This window comes from Eutrema salsugineum, unplaced genomic scaffold (assembly GCF_000478725.1).
Source record: "Eutrema salsugineum unplaced genomic scaffold, Eutsalg1_0 scaffold_19, whole genome shotgun sequence".
Lineage (NCBI taxonomy): Eukaryota > Viridiplantae > Streptophyta > Magnoliopsida > Brassicales > Brassicaceae > Eutrema > Eutrema salsugineum.
Window position 1 is genome coordinate 43,335 of NW_006256838.1, and position 19,328 is coordinate 62,662.

Sequence of the window (19,328 nt, forward strand, 5' to 3'; positions counted from 1 at the left end):
TGTTCATATGGTAATTATTTGCGTTTGCATTGGCTCGTTTCATTAACTTTGCATCAGAAAACGTGAATGCGAAGATACATGTTATGTAGGGACATGGTTTTATGTGTTTCACAAAACGGACCCTACTTACTTACTCGAGATTTACAAGTTCTCAGATACAACGGCTATCTTACTAATCCTCGTAATTAAATGACCCAAAACCCAATCCAATGATTATTATTGCATTGTTATTGGCTTATTGCTTTTCGTGTAGTTTGGAAAAAAAATAATAATAATAAGTAGTGTGCTCTGACCACAGTTGCAGATTTTGTAACGTGCTTCTTCCGGCTGCTCAATTTTTTTTTTTTATACTATTACACCAACAAATATGAAATATGTGTTTCTCCTTTTTGAGATAAACTTAATTCGGCTCCAAATCATATTCCACGCTTTGATCAGTTTTGGGGTTAAGTAATTCTAATTGAGGAGCTCTAATGAGGCCATCAAGATAAATTATCACCAATGATAGTGGATGATAGTCGTAAAAGCCACATTGAAAGCGCTTATATTCATAATATTTACTAGTACTATTTGTTTAAATACATACATACATACATACATACATATATATAATATGTATGTAAGAATAGTTGATGAATATTTGAGGAATGCAACCTAAATGACTAAATAGCAATATCATCCTACTTTCCATAAAACCTCATAATTATTTGTTTTGCAATAATTTGTGACAATGTAAGCCAAGAGAAAAATACCAAAGGGGGGTTCCACTTTTACAGATACCCACAGGTAAAATTATCTGTAAAGATTGGGAATAGAGAAAGCAGTTTTTACCCCAAAAAGAAAAAGAAGGCACAAAAAATAAAATAAAAAATAGAAAGTGGAACAAGGAAGGGGATGCATGTGCTCTGGGTTCCATTATCTATCTAATTTTGTTTATAATCATCTAAAAATGGGCGTGCCAGTATTTTTGAACCTCGAAATCAGTGTGTGTCTATATTGAATCATGAGATTGGAGGGGATGTGGACAAAAGTTAAAAGGGGAGACACACTTAACGGTCTTCAAGATGTACACACAACTATGCACTTTCTCATTCAGATTCCATCTTCTTTCAATCTCTGCGCACAAAGGAGATTTAGAAAAAAGAAAAAGAAACAAGTGCTCATGAGAAGCTCAACCTCCAATCGGATTCGGATCTCATACATACAATACAATATAATTATATATACATATACTGTAACATACGTGTAACTACACCATTCTATGCAATCCAATGCTTATCTGTACGCTTTTTCTATGGGGGGAGATCACATATGTTGAAACTGCTACAGGCACATTTTTGTTGGTTACCAATTTGGGTCCGATGTAAAGATATATCTGGACACCACTAAACTGCCCCGTCTAGGCATTACTCTCTTGAGTCAAAGTATAAAGCATCTGCAGCCTTCTCCTCCATTTGGTCCTTCAAACCACCGGTCCCATCCTAAGTTCAAAGGTCCATTGGTTCTGCCAAATTACCATCCCCACAACATCTATCAGTGATTCGATTCCAAATGAAATGAAAAACTAGAGGTATTTTTTTAAGGTTCAAAAGAAGCACTCACAGTGGCAACAAAGGGTCGGGTGCTTTCTCGATGACACAAAGCAGCCTGTGAACCAAGACAACATACACGATTTTAAAACCCAAGCAAGTACTAGTCAGAGTTTCTAGGGAAGGAAAAGAAGCAAAAACATAGGCTGAGTTTCCCTTACTTACTCCTCACACACGTTTGATACAATATCTGTGTGCCCAAGCTCTTCCAACTCTTTCTGGAAACAGTAGAGGAAAAAAGCTAGTTTAGCAGTGAGGTCAGCTACAAAAGGAGATGGGCACAAAAAAGAGTCCAAACATATCTATCAATGATCTATGCACCTGAGAAGTTTAATCTATACAAAGGCTTGGATTCTCTAGACTGAAATGGTAGCGAGGATTAGTAAAAGTTAACAACTAATTTAATTGAAAGTACCAGAGGCCAGAAAGCAGATATCTAATTCTGATTGGAACAGAATTGAGGGAAATCCTTCTCCCCCAAGGATACTGCTTCGGTTTACAGAGGAAAACAATCTACCTAGTTTGTCAGACACGACGCATACCGGTTCGATCTCAAAAGCATATCTTAATGATAGTTGACAATAATCCCCAGATTCTCACATTCCAGAACATGGAAGTGGGAAAGGAGATGTTACCTCTAAGAATCTGACTTCTTGTTCGACGCGACCAAGCTCCGCAAGGATCCTGTGCTTCCCCCGTGCATCACCGCCGAGAGATAAAGCCTCCTGCTCGTAAACCGCCGTCTCCTCCATCTAACTATCTCACCGCAGACAGATAACTCGTTACGATACTGTGCTGTCGATTACCGATTAACTAACTATCAGCGATTCGCATCCTCCTCTCTCGCAGATCTGACACCGTCAGAAACTCAGAGAGAGAGAGAGAGAGAGACCGTACAAATTAGTTTGAATTTTCCCGTGTCTCCTTCTGGGCAGAAGATAGCCCAAAACGATTGTGAACAAGGCCCATGGGCCGTAACGAATGATCACATGAGATAAAATAATATAAATGAATTAAAAAAAAAAAAAAAAAAAAAGTATGTGGCTGAAGTCAATCAGCAGTCATCACTCTTCTCTTGTATTGGAGAGTACACCCATACATTTGTTGGAAGCTGCATCTTGGTTGGTTGGCCGAAAATTGCTGCTGATAAAACAAAAATCTTAGCTTCAAAAATTCGTTATCCATATGGCCTCTTCGATGCTCAACGGTGCCATCACCTTCCCCAAGGGATTAGGTTTTCCCGGTTCCAATTTACACGCCAGATCATTTCCTCCGCCGAGTTTGGTCTCCGTGACCCGAACCTCCACGCCGAGGCTCTCGGTGGCAACCAGATGCAGCGTGTCGGCGTCACGGCCATCGGCGCAACCTAGGTTCATCCAGCACAAGAAGGAGGCTTACTGGTTCTACAGGTTCTTATCCATCGTCTACGACCATATCATAAATCCAGGCCACTGGACGGAGGATATGAGGGACGACGCTCTTGAGCCGGCGGATCTCAGCCATCCCGACATGCGGGTGGTCGATGTCGGCGGCGGCACTGGTTTCACCACTCTCGGCATCGTCAAGACAGTCAACGCCAAGAATGTCACCATTCTGGACCAGTCGCCACATCAGCTGGCCAAGGCGAAGCAGAAGGAGCCGTTGAAGGAATGCAAGATCGTTGAAGGAGATGCTGAGGATCTCCCTTTTCCGACCGATTTTGCCGACAGATACGTCTCTGCTGGGAGGTAAACAACAAAACAAGGAGGAGGATCCCCTGTATGCTTTTCTTTCTTTTTTGGTTTTGTGTGGATAAGATATACAAAACTAAACTTAAGCCTGTGTGGTTGTTGTTGTTGTTGTTGTGAATCTGACACACAGCATTGAGTACTGGCCTGACCCGCAGAGGGGAATTAGGGAAGCGTACAGAGTTCTCAAGATCGGTGGAAAAGCATGCCTCATTGGCCCCGTCTACCCTTCCTTCTGGCTCTCTCGCTTCTTTGCAGATGTGTGGATGCTTTTCCCCAAGGAGGAAGAGTACATCGAGTGGTTCAAGAATGCTGGTTTCAAGGACGTTCAGCTTAAGAGGATTGGCCCCAAGTGGTACCGTGGTGTTCGCAGGCACGGCCTTATCATGGGTTGCTCTGTCACCGGTGTCAAGCCTGCCTCCGGTGACTCTCCTCTCCAGCTTGGTCCCAAAGCAGAGGATGTTGACAAGCCTGTAAACAACCCCTTCGCCTTCTTGGGACGCTTCCTCTTGGGGACCCTAGCGGCTGCTTGGTTTGTGTTAGTCCCTATCTATATGTGGATCAAGGATCAGATTGTTCCCAAAGACCAACCCATCTGATCCATCACCGTCTGCTTCATTGAACTAGTATTATCTAGGACATCAAGTTTGTATGATTGTAAACCCACTCTCCTATGTTTTAAAAAAAAAGAACAATCATTTTTGTCCTACCTATCAACCAGCGTAATTTGATGAATTTTTCTTTTCCATTTCTTTTACTTTTTTCTCGGGGAATGTTTTCCAAAGTCAATTCGCTGAATTCGATTGAAAAAAAAAAAATGTTTCACAAAATCTATCTGTAAAGCAAACCAGGGTAAGAGGGAGTACTATGTCTATATCCGACCAACAAAAAAATATCATTACCGATTGCTTTCACTAAAACACGCAAATTACAACAACAAGAAAACAAAATAAAAAAACTCGCAAGTCACCATCACCAGCAGCATGCAAATCGATGGATGAGTGATCAATCTGCATAGCTCACCAGACCTCTCTGTCCAGATGGAGAGGTTGAGGGAGAAGCGTTGAGTGATTCTGCAGGCGAGGTGGGTCCTCCTCTGATGGGAGATCTTTGTGGCCCGAGACGGGATTTAAGGTCTTGGCTAATTGGCTGCCTCTTTCTAGGGCTAGGGCTACGATGCCTTGGACTTTGGCTCCTGCTTCTGTCTCTGAAACGTCTGCGGTACCCATCTGGACTCCGAGAAGTGCTTCTTCTCCTCCGGTTGTACCTATGCAAGACAACAAGTTAATGTAACTTGCTGTTGTACGAGTCATACCGAGGCAAGCCAAAGCCACAGTCTGTATAAAGAGATAAGACCACCAACCTTGGAGGGCTCCTCCTCCTGGGTGGGCTTCTAATGCGTCCTCTCGGCGAGCGTTCAGAGTAACTCCTATTGCTCGGATACCTCCAGTAGTTTTAAACAAAACAAGGCTTTAGTATTTATCTTCACTGCAGTCTGTCGTAGGTATGTATAGATCAAGTTACCTGTCCGTGTTCCTGTCCTGAAAGCGTCTTCTGTCAGGCCAGTGCCGAGGAGGGGAACGCTCAGGAGAAGGCGTACGGTACTTTCGAGCAAAGGAATAGCGTTCTGTGAAGCCACGCCCCTTTCGGATGCGCTTGGGCGCACCACTTGGGGATGGGCTTTTTGATGATTTCCCCAAAGCTTTCTCTACAGACTTCTCGCGAGGGCTTGTGCTTCCATTTCCAAGATCTCTCACGGGGCTCCTACTAGGACTTTTGCTTCTACTGATTTGATTTCTCCTAGGAGCTGGGCTCGTACTCCTGTGTAGCAAAAGTAAACAGCAATTTTTTTCGGGGGACCACAAATCAGAACACGAAAAATGCAAACGCAGAGCTGAAATACATAATAAGCCAGGGGCATAAACCTTGATCTCAATGAGTCAGCACGTTGATTAGCGTTATCAACTCTGGTGGCCTTTCCATTACCTACAAGTTCATCGTCATTCAGAAATGAATCTGGTTTCTCTCCCAGAGAGAGCTTCTCTGCGGGACTAGAATCAACAGTATTCCCTACAGGCACAATCGTCGAAAGTTTTCCACCATCTGTTCCAAGAAGGAAGTAAGATTCTCATAACGCGCAACTGCACTTCAGTGCAGGCTGAATGAACCAAAATCCTTAAACAAGTGCACTTACCTCTAGCTTTCTTTGACTTTCTGGCCTTATCGTGGCCCACTCTTTCGTCATCAGAATTGCTACTCTCGGAGTCACTTGAACTATCCCTGTTTCCGTAAAAAAATCGACTAACAATATCAAGCAAAATAACTGGCAACGATTAAACTAAATTACCATGAACTAATAGCCAGACCTGCGCTGAGGTTGTCTATCACCTCGAGCTTTCTTTTTCCCATTTCGTCTTTTAATCTTTCTTTCCCCGCGTCGGCCTTTGTGTCTCTTTGTTGACCTCTTCTTCCTACGCTTCCCGTCACTAGAAGAACTAGACTCATAAGAGGATGAATTTGTTTCTGAATCAGAATCTGAATCTGACTCAGAACTTGAGCTATATGAATCTGACGAAGAGTATCTTCTTTTTCGCCTAATCCTCTTGTCCTTAGAGTCTTTCCTGCGTGTTCCCCTAGCTTCACGATCAGATATGTCACCAGAAGAAAGGCCCTTGTTAGATTTTTTAGATTTCCCTGAAAGTCATCGATGTAGCGGCATCATAAATCTAGCAATTCCACATTCACAAAAATTAATGTTATTACCTCTCTCTTTTTCAGCGGCATCCTGGGACTTTATCTGAGACATTTCGCCACAGTCTATTATTTTTACGTGGGTGGTTGGTTTCCCATCACTCGTTCCTACAAGTTCTATTTTCTTGATAAATTCCATTCCCTTCACGACTTTCCCAAATACAACATGCTTCCTACAATATGATAAAGGAAAATAGCCAATCAAGATCTACAATGACTTAAATATATCCACGACAAATCCAGGAGCAGAGATTACCCATCAAGATGTGGCTGGCGTTTAAAAAGTATAAAAAACTGCGACCCGTTGGTGTTTGGGCCACAATTTGCCATTGAAAGGACTCCAGCTCCATCATGGTCCAGTTTAAAATTCTCATCTGTAGGGGGTGATATAGTGAGAAAGTTACTCAACTCCAGAAAGCTGAAGATAGAGCAAAGAAACAAATTATACCTGAAAACTTCCCACCATAGATGCTCTCGCCGCCAGTGCCTGCAAACAAAACAAAGTGTCCTTAAAAAATAACATTCGAGTAGTATCTTTATGAGGCGGCATGATAGCCAGCAGTACTTGCTTCAAAAGCTATCTCAGAGATGAAAAGAAGCCCTCACACGCCCTCCAAAAGTGCCACTTTTTCATTATATAAATATATAAAATCTACTTCTATGTGTCAATTCCTTAAAGTTGTGCGTTAACAAACTACTAGCTCGATTGCCTTTACGACCATGAGGTGTACATCACGTACGATAGATGGCCTTAAGTAGTGCATAATGTGATGCCAAGTAATATACACGTTTTGGGAAACAGTATAATTCCATGTATAAAGGACAAAAGCTTTGAAGAATATACCATTTCCATTAGAAAAATCACCACCCTGCAAAAAGAGAACAACTGATGAATAAAGAGTTCGGTTTCCATCAAATGTATACAAATCCTAAGCTTCCAACCGTCGTGAGTGAATTGGAAGCCTATTGCAATAGAAGAACATAAGTACAGGGCATACATACTTGAGCCATGAATCCTTTGATTACTCGATGGAAAGATGATCCTTTGAACTGTAGAGGCTTCCCAGTGGTCTTTCCAATGCCCGCCTCACCTGCACCAGGTAAAACAATGAGAACAGTGAAATGTGAATTCAAGCTGGCATTCTTTACCACACAAGAGCTACAAAAATGAAATTACAAAATAAGATGTTCTTTACTAAAAACTTTTTATCGATCTACTGGAAGATAAGTCATGCAATGCTATATTCAAAAGCAGGGTCCCCAACAATCGGCGGAGATTAAAGGAGAGTGATAGATAAAGTTACTGAAGTGAGCAAGTTCAAGATACCTGTGCAGAGAGCACGAAAGTTTTCCGCTGTCTTGGGGACAACATCAGCAAAAAGCTGCCATTGACAGGATAAAAAAAACACTTAAGAAGATCCCAAAGGAAAAGAATGAGGAAAAAAAAAAAACTGCATACTCGATGTAATACCTCGATGACAATCCGTTCAACAGGATCCCCGCCGAGTGATACATCCAAGAATACATTAGGGTTATTCTTCTTACTCATTGCTACACAAAGCAAAGAATCTGTCACACACACATAGGTTATCGATCAATATGGCATCATAAACGTAGTTAACATCATGATGTGAAAAGCAGCAAGACAACTAAAAGGAAAGTAAACGGATGCAAGAATCTTGGTTGAACATAACTAGCCTACAAGTGCTAGCATAGCAATCCCAAGGGTCGATTTAAACAAAAATCGAATACTGGATCAATCAAGCTTTTAACATTATACGAGATAAAAACCCTAAACCCCAGTAAAATAAACAAAATAATAGCGAAACACAAGTGGTTCATAACTATCCAAAAACAAAAAAATAAAATCACATGCTGGGAAATAACCAGAGAGGTGAAGAAAATACCTTAAGGACAGAGACGGAGACAAATCCCGTAGTAGTAGTAATCGAGGAGAGAGGATGAAGAAGAGACGGTCTCGAAGCGGCTCTCACACTATCTGGATTGCTCTCACTAATTCCCAGCAAGGATAATCTACGGTTCTCTGGGGCGCCACGTGTCGAACAGAAATACTGAAGTTACCCAATATATAATGAAATTTAGGCCCATCGGATTGGGCCTAGTCGAGAGAGAGAAATGGAAGAATACTCAGCGTCAGCGACCACCGTTGCGTTCGATCGCCCGATACCGTTGCTCCGGGGACCGATTCCCGCCGGTGGTTCGGATTCAGGGCAGTACGTTCTAGCCTTCCGATCCGTGGATGCATGGGCAGCCGCTCTGAAGCGTTGCGAAACCCTAATCAAGGAGCAGTGCGAGGAAGGTGCGAGAATAGGGTGCGCCGTCTCGGCGTCCAAGAAGTGTAAGCCGGCGTGGTGGCGGAGCTTAGCCGGCGGGGTGGACATGAGGGAAAGAGACAGTTGCGAAGAGCGGGAATTCAAGGAATGTTTGGGTGCCGCCAAGGACAAGTGCTCGGGATTCGCCAAAGACAAGTGCGGTGGTGCGTTTTCAGACGCGCGAATCGCGGTGGCGACGGATGTTGAAGGATCGCTGTGGTTAGCGTCAATGCCGGAGGACAGCCGGTGGGTGGGTTCACTGGTTCAGGCAAAACGCAAGACCAACCGCAGAGCCAAGGAACTTGTATTTCTTGGATTAGAGAGTTGAAATATAAACGTGCAAAAGAATCAATCTTATCTGAATTTATTATATGCTTGGATATATATGTGTATGTTAAGCTTTGGTGCTAAACTGCTAATAGTATACTTGTTGAATTCAACAACCACTCTTCTTGTTTCGAAGCATCGCTGTTGAATTCCTTATTTATCTATATATCTTTGCTCTCAACACAACTTAGGCTTAGTAACGATTTTCTCAACAAGTTGATTGCATCTAAGATTTTTCAGTTATAAAATGTCTGTGTTCTTCAAAATGATGTTTTACATTGTCCTTGTTTGTTAATTATAAAGTCAACACTAGCTTCGTCGTCACCTGAATAAGAAGAAGCAGACATTTCCTGACAATGAAAATGGAAACTGCTACGAAATTTCTGCTTGTTGATGGCTTTGTCCTGCACGACTACTCTCTCTATTAAATTATTCAAAAGTTTCTTTCTTCTTGTGAATGACGTACAAATGGGGTTTGTGGAAAAGTACTAGTGCTCGGTGCTGTTTGTGGAAAGATTCAAAAGCCTTTTTTCCTTTTGTTTGTATTGTTATTGAGCTTGTGAAACAAGAATTGCCATTTTCTTCTCTCAGTATTTGTCCTTACGGACTTTAGCATTGAGCAAGTTGGTACACGCACGGTATTGATCATCATTCTACAATGACGGCTGTGTGGTTCACACCAGATTATAGATGATACGACTGCTTTTATAAGATTACCAAGCCTCGATTAAACTGGTCCGAGATCCAAACCAAACCCAATAACACGACAGAGTCAAACACAAAGTAGCAAAAAGGGTGTGGTGTTGCTGCCCATGTCCTTGTTGTCGGACATGCTTCCGTGTTTACAACGTGTTTCCACCGCCTCAAAAATTGTATAATACTAGTAAGTGGCTTACTAATATATAATAATACAAGGCGGCCAGGCCAATAGCATACGGATTTATATAGTAGTATAGATGAGTCTCATGGTTTGTCTTACAAGTCGAACAACACATAGAGGCGAGAGGGGGCGAGACTCTTTTATTCATTCCATTCCCCCAAAAATTTATCTTTTAATCTCTACACACCAACCATGAGAGACCTCAAGGAATATGATTACAGTGCTCTGTTGCTCAACCTTACCACCAGCAGTCTTAGCAAGGCCCAGAGGCGTTGGCGTATTGCCTACGCTGCCATCTACTCTGCGAGGGCTATGCTCTCTCTCGTTAAGGAGATAGTTCCTCGAAGGATTGATCCCGAAGCCTCTGATGCCTCCCTCTCGCTATCCTACACAGCCCTCGAGTCTCATGATGGAGCAACGATCAACTCTATGCCTCTCTCTTACGTTCCTGACATCGATAAGGAACGACTTGTGGAGATCATCAAAGGTAAGAGCTTACAGGGAATCCAAGCCCTCGGTGGCATCGAGGGTGTCGCCGCTTCCCTCAAAACAAACCCCACCAAAGGAATCCATGGAAATGAACAAGAAGTCAGAAGACGCCGTGACCTCTTTGGCTCTAACACTTACCAAAAGCCACCGCCTAAAGGACTTCTCTTCTTTGTGTATGAAGCTTTCAAAGACACGACCATCTGGATCCTCTTGGCATGTGCCACTCTCGCCCTTGGCTTCGGTATAAAAGAACATGGCATCAAAGAAGGCTGGTATGAAGGTGGAAGCATCTTCGTAGCAGTTTTCTTGGTCATAGTTGTCTCTGCTCTCAGCAACTTCAGGCAGGAGAGACAGTTCGACAAGCTGTCCAAGATAAGCAATGATATCAAAGTGGAAGTCCTTAGGGACAGCAGGCGGCAACATATCTCCATCTTTGATGTTGTTGTTGGTGATGTTGTCTTCTTGAAGATCGGAGATCAGATTCCCGCTGATGGTCTGTTCTTGGATGGGCATTCACTTCAGGTGGACGAGTCTAGTATGACCGGAGAGAGTGACCATCTTGAAGTCGATCACAAGAATAATCCATTTTTGTTTTCTGGAACAAAGATAGTCGACGGGTTTGCTCAGATGCTGGTTGTCTCAGTAGGTATGAACACAACCTGGGGGGAGACTATGAGCTCCATAAACCAAGATTCCAGTGAGAGAACACCTTTGCAGGTCCGCCTTGACACGCTGACCTCCACCATCGGAAAGGTTGGTCTTACGGTGGCTGCACTTGTTCTGGTAGTGTTGTTAGTCCGTTACTTTACAGGGAATACAGAGAAAGATGGCAAAAGAGAATACAACGGGAGTAAAACACCTGTTGATACTGTCGTTAATTCTGTCGTGCGGATCGTAGCAGCTGCAGTCACCATTGTCGTAGTGGCTATCCCGGAAGGTTTGCCGTTAGCTGTGACCCTGACGCTGGCTTACTCCATGAAGAGAATGATGTCTGATCAAGCTATGGTTAGAAAGCTCTCGGCCTGCGAGACGATGGGCTCAGCGACAGTGATATGCACAGACAAAACAGGCACTTTGACACTTAACGAAATGAAGGTAACCAAGTTTTGGCTTGGCCAAGAGTCAATCCATGAAGACTCTACCAAGATGATCTCCTCTGACATTCTCGATATACTTTACCAAGGCACCGGTCTGAACACAACGGGCAGTGTCTGTGCGTCAGATTCAGGGCCAACCCCTGAGTTCTCGGGCAGTCCAACAGAGAAGGCTCTCTTGTCTTGGACTGTGCTAAATCTGGGTATGGATATGGAGTCAGTGAAGCAAAAACACGATGTTATCCTCGTTGAAACCTTCAATTCAGCAAAGAAACGCAGCGGAGTTCTGGTTCGGAGAAAATCTGACGATACTGTACATGTACACTGGAAAGGAGCCGCTGAAATGGTCCTGGCCATGTGCTCTCACTACTACACGAGCATTGGGTCCATTGAGTTAATGGACCCCACTGCGAAGAACACAATTCAAGAAATTATCAAAGGTATGGCGGCCAGTAGCCTCAGATGCATAGCATTCGCCCATAAAGTATCGTCGAACGACTCAGGATTAGAGGAAGACGGCTTGAACTTGATGGGAATCGTGGGTCTGAAAGATCCCTGTCGACCTGGTGTCTCAAAAGCTGTTGAAACTTGCAAACTTGCAGGGGTCACCATCAAGATGATAACGGGAGATAATGTTTTCACTGCAAAAGCCATAGCTTTTGAATGCGGAATCCTCGACCATGATGACAAAGATGAAGAAGAGGCTGTTGTAGAAGGTGTTCAGTTCAGAAACTATACCGAGGAAGAGAGGATGCAGAAAGTTGAGAAGATCCGGGTAATGGCAAGGTCCTCACCCTCCGACAAGCTTCTAATGGTCAAGTGTCTGAGACTTAAAGGCCATGTTGTAGCCGTCACAGGGGATGGCACCAACGATGCACCTGCACTAAAAGAAGCGGATATTGGACTCTCTATGGGCATTCAGGGCACTGAAGTGGCAAAAGAAAGCTCTGACATTGTCATTCTAGATGATAACTTCACATCCGTTGCTACGGTATTAAAATGGGGAAGGTGTGTCTACAACAATATCCAGAAATTCATTCAGTTTCAGCTAACAGTGAACGTTGCAGCTCTTGTGATCAATTTCATCGCAGCAGTTTCAGCCGGTGAGGTTCCTTTGACTGCAGTTCAACTTCTGTGGGTAAACCTCATCATGGACACTCTGGGAGCTCTGGCTCTTGCCACAGAGCGACCCACCAACGAGCTCCTGAAGCGAAAGCCAGTTGGCCGAACAGAGGCCCTCATAACAAATGTCATGTGGAGGAATCTCTTGGCTCAGTCTTTATATCAGATTGCTGTACTCTTGATCTTACAGTTCAAGGGTATGTCGATATTCAACGTGCGCAAGGAAGTCAAGGACACGCTCATATTCAACACCTTTGTGCTCTGCCAAGTTTTCAACGAATTCAATGCAAGGGAGATGGAGAAGAAAAACGTGTTCAAAGGACTTCACAGAAACAGGTTGTTCATTGGAATCATAGCGATCACTATCGTGCTTCAAGTCATTATGGTGGAATTCCTAAAGAAGTTTGCGGATACCGTAAGGCTTAACGGGTGGCAATGGGGAACTTGCATAGCAATTGCATCCCTTTCATGGCCGATCGGCTTTTTCACAAAATTCATACCTGTTTCCAAGACACCTTTCCTCAGTTACTTTAAGAATCCAAGATCCTTATTTAAGGGTTCAAGAAGCCCATCCCTTAAGAAACCTTGACCAGCTACTATAAAAAATGCACTTCTCTAGGGGTAAGTGGAAAATTGATGATCAAGAACACAGAGTGAGAGCCATCTTAAAATATAAACTTTACAAGCAGTTTTCACCTCCCTTGAAGTTTCCAATACCACAAGGTGGAATTATGTGGCCAATCCATACGATGCCTTTGATCAAAAAGAGTCGATGAACACGAGGCTAAGTCACCTGACTTCTAAGTTCTTTCAAACTGTTGAAACAAGGTTGCTTCCCCGTTCAGTTCTATAAAAACATAAACAACATTACCAGGTTTGTAAGGAAGATATATGTTGTTAATGGCTTTTGGAAAACAAATGTGTGAGTATGAGCTTTAGGGTAGCCATTGGTGGATACTGGATAGTAAGATTAACTTTGGTTAATCTCTACTGTACAGTAAATTACAGTGTGTATAAATTATAAAGCTAACTAGAAGTTTTGTCTTGCAAAAAAGGGTGATTTTTGTGCACGGTACAGTTTGTCTTGTAATGCTTGGGTGGGTATGAGAGAGATGCCATTTTGGGTCAATACAGTTTTCCTTTTTTTTTTTTTTTTTTGCACAGTTTAAGTTCTCTTTGAAACACTAAAACATGATGTACATATGGACTATGATAGATCTATAGCACCTAAACATGAGAATATGAAGTGGAGAGCAAAAACAGATCAAAAAATAGAGAGAACATGTACGCCGGTTTCTCAAGTGGTTTTATCAGTGAGTGAATGGTCCTAAACCAGGAAGGAGTGAGGCTGTCAGAGCATGACCTAGCTTGGGTTTTAAGCAATATGTTTCCACATTCATCTCCCAACCAAAGATAGATCATGCTGGCAGCTTCACTTATTCCCTTGTGGAGTTGTCGTCAAAATATTTGAGCAAAAACTTGAAGAAATTTCACATATTTGAAGGATTAATTATGTATGAGACGGAAGTAAGTAGCAAAGTTTTGGTCAAGAAGGAAGTTGAAAACTTGGAGATTTTGGAAGTGCATACGTGATGGCAATGAAAGAAAATACAAGACATGACACTCAAAAGAAAGGAAATGAAATGAGAGATGATGCTTTGAGGTTTAAGAGCGTTATAGATATATTTATAGAAAGATGAGATGAGAGATGATTTGAGGAACAGATGTTAAAAATTTAAGGAGATGGTTGGGTGAAAAGGAGAGAAACACCACGAATTAAAGAAGCATGAAACAGTGAATTAAAAAAAAAAAAAAAAAACAAAAAGCATCATAAAGCATACAGCTAAGAGAGGAAGAAAGAGAGAGACAAAATCAATAGGGCTATGGAGAGATTAGAGCCTCGGCCCTGCATACCTATATTTCCACCACTTTATTGTGATATATCTCTGTCTTTCTCTAAACCTCTCTCGCTCTCTCTCGCTCTCTCTCTCTCTCTCTCTCTCTCTCTTTCTCTCTCTCTCACGTACACAATGTTAAGTCTTGACCGTTTCTTCTGTATACCTTGAAGAAGCCTTCCCCAAGGTCCATGCTTAGTTTGACTCCATGTAACTAAAAGACTGCATCTTTAGGTTTTGCATTAATTAACTCCCTCCTATGTTTCCGCTTTTCCTGCATCAAGTATCCCACAAAATAAGTCATCATTCCCTAAAAACAACGCAAATACAAAAGATGTAAAAAGTAAACAGAAGATGTTTCTGGTGTGGGCTTGAATGCTGACGGATAGAGGTGTGAATATATAAAAGCTTCATCCACGGGTTTGGTAGGTGTGGGTTTAAAAGCAAACATAATCACAAAGAGAAAAGAAAGATGAGTGTCTTAAAGACATTTACCCTCAAAGTGCTTACAAGGTCTCTGCTGAACAGCCTAATTAGACGACTCTATCCCTAGCTTGATGTCTAGGTCACTGCTTCCTGCTTTTATATGCTGATATGTCTTTACTTTACTCCTCTTTTTCAGGTCTCCATCTTCTCTCTTACTTTGAATTCCCTGCAATTTCTCTCTTTCCCTTGTATCGTGCAAACAAAAGGCGGTCATTCACTCTAAATATGACGACATTCGTTTGTTTTCATTGGTTTGACACAGGCAAGTAACCTTGTGGAGCTAATGACAGAGTAAAATTGGTCTGGATTGATGAACATTATATATGCTTTGTCACGCTTTGGTCACCAAGAATCTCTGCAAGAACACAATACACTTTCAAAATGATGAAAGCTATTGGCATCTCTCATCCCAATGTCTCGTCTGAATAACTTAGAAACCAGCTTACAAAAATTATGGCATGAAGACAAAGACCCACACTTTCCGTGCATGAAGACAAGCTTACCGGCCAGGAAATCTGATTCGACTGCAAGGGACGTCTTGAAGATGAGCGAATGAAGCTGGCGACCTATATATAGAGAGAGGCGCTCTCGTTTTTTCCGCAGAGCTCAAGGACGTAGCCAAACGCTTCGACGGGTCGTTGCTGCTGGCGTCCAGCCGGTGGAAAACATCGTCTAGGCCTACACCGAGACAAGTGACTTGGACACTGGGGGATGGGTTTGTCTAAACTCGCCTCAACAGAGAACGGGATGATATTGATGGCCAGGCCCAAATTCAACAAGCTGCACATTCTTGGGCCTGTCAAGTGTATATTATTAAGAAGAAGATGCGATGAGACGGACGCGTCGACGACCAATTCAGAAAACACTTTTCTAAACGCGAAATGTCAAAATCATATGAAGTTGGCAGAGTTGGGAGAAAAGTTAGTTTATTCACAAGTTGGTGTTAATTTACTTATGCATTGGACAAAACGACGAGGGTTTTGAGTAGAGACATTTAAAATAATTTGTTGGACAAGATAAGCGATCATAGCCAGATATATATAAAACGGTTGTGTGTCTCGCACGTCTTGGGAAATATTCATAATCATTTCTCTCATTATCATAAGTCAACGAAATTTGCACTACATAAATGCCCCTCCAACCACAAAAGAAGAAAAGAAAGATATAACACACAAAGCAATAAAAATGGCGAACACCACAAGTTTATGTGCCCTTGTTCTCACGCTCTTGTTGGTCTCCGCAGGTACGTATTCAGTTATCATCTATATTCGATTTGAATAGATACTATTAACTTGTTGAAGAAGATTCATATAACATGATGGTGAAAACATATATAATTGTCGTTGAATATATGTATAGGATTAGTGGAGAGAGGAGAAGCGCAAGGGTGTACAGAGTGGGAATGCAAGCGTCTACCGAACTTCAAGTGCTGGATGGGAGGAGTTGGTAAAAAGCTTTGCAACGACTTCTGCAAGAACGAAGGAGCCGCTCTCGGCGTTTGCGTCTCAGACGCCGCCACTGCTTCCCACCGTTGCCTTTGCCGCAGCGCCGGATGCTCCTAATTTAAGCCATATATGTCCCTTGAATGATCACCTCCTTCTTGATCATTCCATATGTGTAATAATTATTTATGTACATGTCCAAGCAGACGAGAGCTGTTTTACAATCCTAAGAAGAAGAAAACAAAACCAAAAATATGTTTATGTTCTTGCTTACGTTCGTACGTTTGTGATTAATTGCTTTTGACCTGTGATTATTGATTGAAAAGAAAGAAACGAAAAAAATAAAAAATTCAACAATATATAATGGTGTAATATTGTAACCCTACACACAACGTTGGTTATGTTGGCTTTCCATCTTCGTTTGCTTCAAGTAACATTTTTTTATTTTCTCTCTATATATATAATTCACTAATATGTTGATTACAAGCTAGCTAGGTAGATTTGAACAGGAACCCATTCTCTTGTAAAAAAAAAAACCTAACTAACTTCAACTCGTGTTCACAATATATTCGCCTCTTCTTCTCCATCCACCAAGTTGTGGTTGTTCATCAGTAGTTCTTCCCAAAACCCGTCGTCGAGCTCCTTCTCCACGTTCTCGATCCGTTGCCGTCCATACCCTTGCATCTCTAGCGCCAGAGCCTCCAGCTCCGACACGTGTTCCACGGGCTCGAGTTTGACCTGATCGATCGCAGCCTCTTTCCTTTGCTTCTCGAGTAGCTGCTGCAGAAGTGAGGGGTCCTGCACCGCACGCCTCAGGAACGACATCATATGTCTCTGTTTCTTCTCTGTTCCATTGATTCTCTGCTCCATGGCTTCGATGTACCCTCTGGCTCTCTGCTCCTGCTGCCTGAGCCTTGATATCTCCATCATCAGGACATGCCTCTCTTGCCGGAGCTCCACGCAGGGGTCGTCGGGTTGAGAGTTGTGGAGCGATGGAGGGGCAGAGGAGGAGGTTTTTCGCTTGATGCTTTTGAGGAGGCCTCTCTGTCCCATCAAGAAACCTTCATTCATAAACTCCCATCTCTCTGCCTCGATCTTTCTGAATCCCTGTACATCAATTATATATATCAAGATTATATTTATTAAAACAAAAGGGTAAGTTTTTGCTTGCCATGTCTTCTTCTTATATTTCAGATCAAGAATCTTCCACTGTAAAAAGAGAAAAAAAAAAAAATGTAATGTAGATAACCTTCTATTTTTTATATTTATTTTCATTGAATAACGGAATGAAAAAATGGCGCTTAGATGGGGGGAAACAGGTGTCTATTGAACATTGAATATGTTATCTCAAGGTGATTTTGTGGATAAAGTTTCCAGAACGTACGAAAACTTCTTCTCTTTCACTGCTACCACAGTCTACATACACTGACCATATTACTGGCTAAACTCCTACGAGTTGAAACAACGAGTTTCACAAATATATATAAACAAGATAATAATTACCATTTGGCAGTAATTGGAGGCCGAACGCATCGTCGAGGTCCTCCTAAAACTATAAGACCAGGGCAACACACAAAAGTGACAGAAAGCAAAAATCCATAGCAATATTGTCGTTTTAGAGGAGAAAGAGAGGAAACTTACATAAGTGTTGAGTTGTCTGACGAAGCTGGAGAAGTTGTTGTGCTTGAAGTATAGAGGGAGAATAGTGGCGGAGAAAGAATGTGGATCCCACACGACAAAACTGATGCCTCCCCTGTTCCACGACACAATGTGGTTTGTGTTTGGATCGTCCACCGCCTCGAACGTCTTCCTTAGAAACGGACAAGGCCCTCCTTCCTCCATTGGCACCGGCATTGACCGCGCTCTATTGCTTGACGACGGTTCCATCCTAGCTCTTCTTTCGATCAGTACTAGATCTCCGATGTTGACAGCTTTGACCTAATATTGTTTCTTTTCCAAATTTTAATCCAAGAGACCAAACGAATCATTTGGGCCGGGTTTCGGATTTATTGAAGATCAACAACACAGAAACAAGAAAAAACAGGCCTAGAAAAGAGCGGGAAGTACGTCTTTTTAAACAAAGCCAAAAAAAGAACCAGAGTACTTTAAAACTCTTCGTGCTTCGGAAGTGATGGTTAGTTTATGGCAGTTGAGGAAGGAGATGTGGTGAAGAGAATGGCCACGTATGTGACTTATATATATATAGGAGAGACGAGACGGTATATATACAGAGAGCGAGTGACAGAATTGTTGTCGAAAGTGACAATTTGTTATTACTTACTTATTACGAGTTGATTTCGAACTTTCTAGAACAGGTGTCCTTACGTGAAACGTTCTGGAACTTCTATGAGGATAGTAAGGTGAAAATTCTATGCGCAACCCATAATTTTTATCCAAAATTGAAACTAATTTCATTTCATTCAAAACATGCCCATTTTTAATAGGTTTCCTACATTTCGACCAGAGTGAAAGTTACTCACACCAGTGATGACTTCTATATATATATAATATATGTGCTGTGGCATCATCAGTCGGGTCGGATAGAGATTAGAACCATGATTAAAGTGACAGCCATAATATTATTGATAAACGTAACAATCAAAAGTTTATAGTGTTACAAAAACCAAAAACAATCAAAAGTTTATAGATATATAGACTTGTTGGTAAGCCGATATGCACACAGTGATTGGTACGTTTGTATTCTTCCAAGAGGCAGTACATACACTACTCCAAAGCCCAAGTTCCTTCTAGGTTAAGTTTGGGATGATACGCTACCACGTGGCAAAATCAGAACTGCCACGTCATATTCGGATGTCTCGTGGAGTGAGCTTGTGAACATGGTGCCCATGTGCCTGGCTACGCCACTCTATGCAACTTGGATTATGTATAGGTGTACGTTTTATAGATAACAATTAAAAAAAAAACACATTATTAACAATTGTGTTAACGAAAGCTGTGTAATTAACACGTGTACAAGTATTTGTTTTTACTAGAATTAATCAGATTGTATGTCCCATATATCATACCTTTCTCGGCCTTTTGGCTAAGATCAAGTGTAGTATGTCCCATAATATCTAACGATATTTTATAGTTTTAACAAACAAGTATGGTTCCGTGGAAACATTGTACCGTAGAAGACTGGGTCAAAACGCTAGGAACATCATCAACTTGTATGAAACAGAAAAGTCATCTC

At 42.1% G+C, this 19,328-nt stretch overlaps 7 protein-coding genes and 1 pseudogene across 7 annotated transcripts; 5 read left to right on the top strand and 3 right to left on the bottom strand.

Moving 5' to 3' along the window:
• Positions 1-1,102: 1,102 nt before the first annotated feature.
• Positions 1,103-2,503, bottom strand: LOC18020227 (guanine nucleotide-binding protein subunit gamma 1). The gene is made up of 4 exons (XM_006402214.2): positions 2,225-2,503; positions 1,755-1,807; positions 1,603-1,647; positions 1,103-1,504 (listed from the first exon to the last, which is right to left on the bottom strand). Exons 1-4 carry the CDS (start codon positions 2,339-2,341, stop codon positions 1,420-1,422), a joined length of 300 nt encoding a protein of 99 aa, XP_006402277.1. The 5' UTR covers positions 2,342-2,503; the 3' UTR covers positions 1,103-1,419.
• A 172-nt stretch (positions 2,504-2,675) lies between these two features.
• On the top strand, positions 2,676-4,035 carry LOC18020301 (2-methyl-6-phytyl-1,4-hydroquinone methyltransferase, chloroplastic). The gene is made up of 2 exons (XM_006402217.2): positions 2,676-3,316; positions 3,450-4,035. Exons 1-2 carry the CDS (start codon positions 2,775-2,777, stop codon positions 3,913-3,915), a joined length of 1,008 nt encoding a protein of 335 aa, XP_006402280.1. The 5' UTR covers positions 2,676-2,774; the 3' UTR covers positions 3,916-4,035.
• Positions 4,036-4,122: 87 nt separating this feature from the next.
• On the bottom strand, positions 4,123-8,316 carry LOC18020269 (peptidyl-prolyl cis-trans isomerase CYP63). Its single transcript, XM_024157040.1, has 14 exons — positions 7,975-8,316; positions 7,539-7,636; positions 7,395-7,449; positions 7,070-7,158; positions 6,912-6,936; positions 6,516-6,554; positions 6,324-6,441; positions 6,080-6,240; positions 5,683-6,010; positions 5,511-5,596; positions 5,242-5,419; positions 4,841-5,137; positions 4,680-4,760; positions 4,123-4,583 (listed from the first exon to the last, which is right to left on the bottom strand). Exons 2-14 carry the CDS (start codon positions 7,614-7,616, stop codon positions 4,322-4,324), a joined length of 1,797 nt encoding a protein of 598 aa, XP_024012808.1. The 5' UTR covers positions 7,617-7,636; positions 7,975-8,316; the 3' UTR covers positions 4,123-4,321.
• LOC18020302 lies at positions 8,144-8,910 on the top strand. The gene has a single exon (XM_006402218.2). The coding sequence runs from the start codon at positions 8,204-8,206 to the stop codon at positions 8,726-8,728; it is 525 nt and encodes a 174-aa protein (XP_006402281.1). The 5' UTR covers positions 8,144-8,203; the 3' UTR covers positions 8,729-8,910.
• A 571-nt stretch (positions 8,911-9,481) lies between these two features.
• LOC18020270 (calcium-transporting ATPase 12, plasma membrane-type) lies at positions 9,482-13,445 on the top strand. Its single transcript, XM_006402219.2, has one exon. The coding sequence runs from the start codon at positions 9,800-9,802 to the stop codon at positions 12,899-12,901; it is 3,102 nt and encodes a 1,033-aa protein (XP_006402282.1). The 5' UTR covers positions 9,482-9,799; the 3' UTR covers positions 12,902-13,445.
• Positions 13,446-15,703: 2,258 nt separating this feature from the next.
• On the top strand, positions 15,704-16,476 carry LOC18019731 (defensin-like protein 11). The gene is made up of 2 exons (XM_024157045.1): positions 15,704-15,936; positions 16,053-16,476. The coding sequence occupies exons 1-2, from the start codon at positions 15,879-15,881 to the stop codon at positions 16,253-16,255; spliced, it is 261 nt and encodes an 86-aa protein (XP_024012813.1). The 5' UTR covers positions 15,704-15,878; the 3' UTR covers positions 16,256-16,476.
• Positions 16,477-16,693: 217 nt separating this feature from the next.
• Positions 16,694-18,022, bottom strand: LOC18019732 (heat stress transcription factor A-7b). Its single transcript, XM_024157136.1, has 3 exons — positions 17,778-18,022; positions 17,639-17,687; positions 16,694-17,242 (listed from the first exon to the last, which is right to left on the bottom strand). The coding sequence occupies exons 1-3, from the start codon at positions 18,020-18,022 to the stop codon at positions 16,694-16,696; spliced, it is 843 nt and encodes a 280-aa protein (XP_024012904.1).
• Positions 18,023-19,157: 1,135 nt separating this feature from the next.
• Positions 19,158-19,298, top strand: LOC112087219 (annotated as a pseudogene).
• The last annotated feature ends 30 nt before the right edge of the window (positions 19,299-19,328 follow it).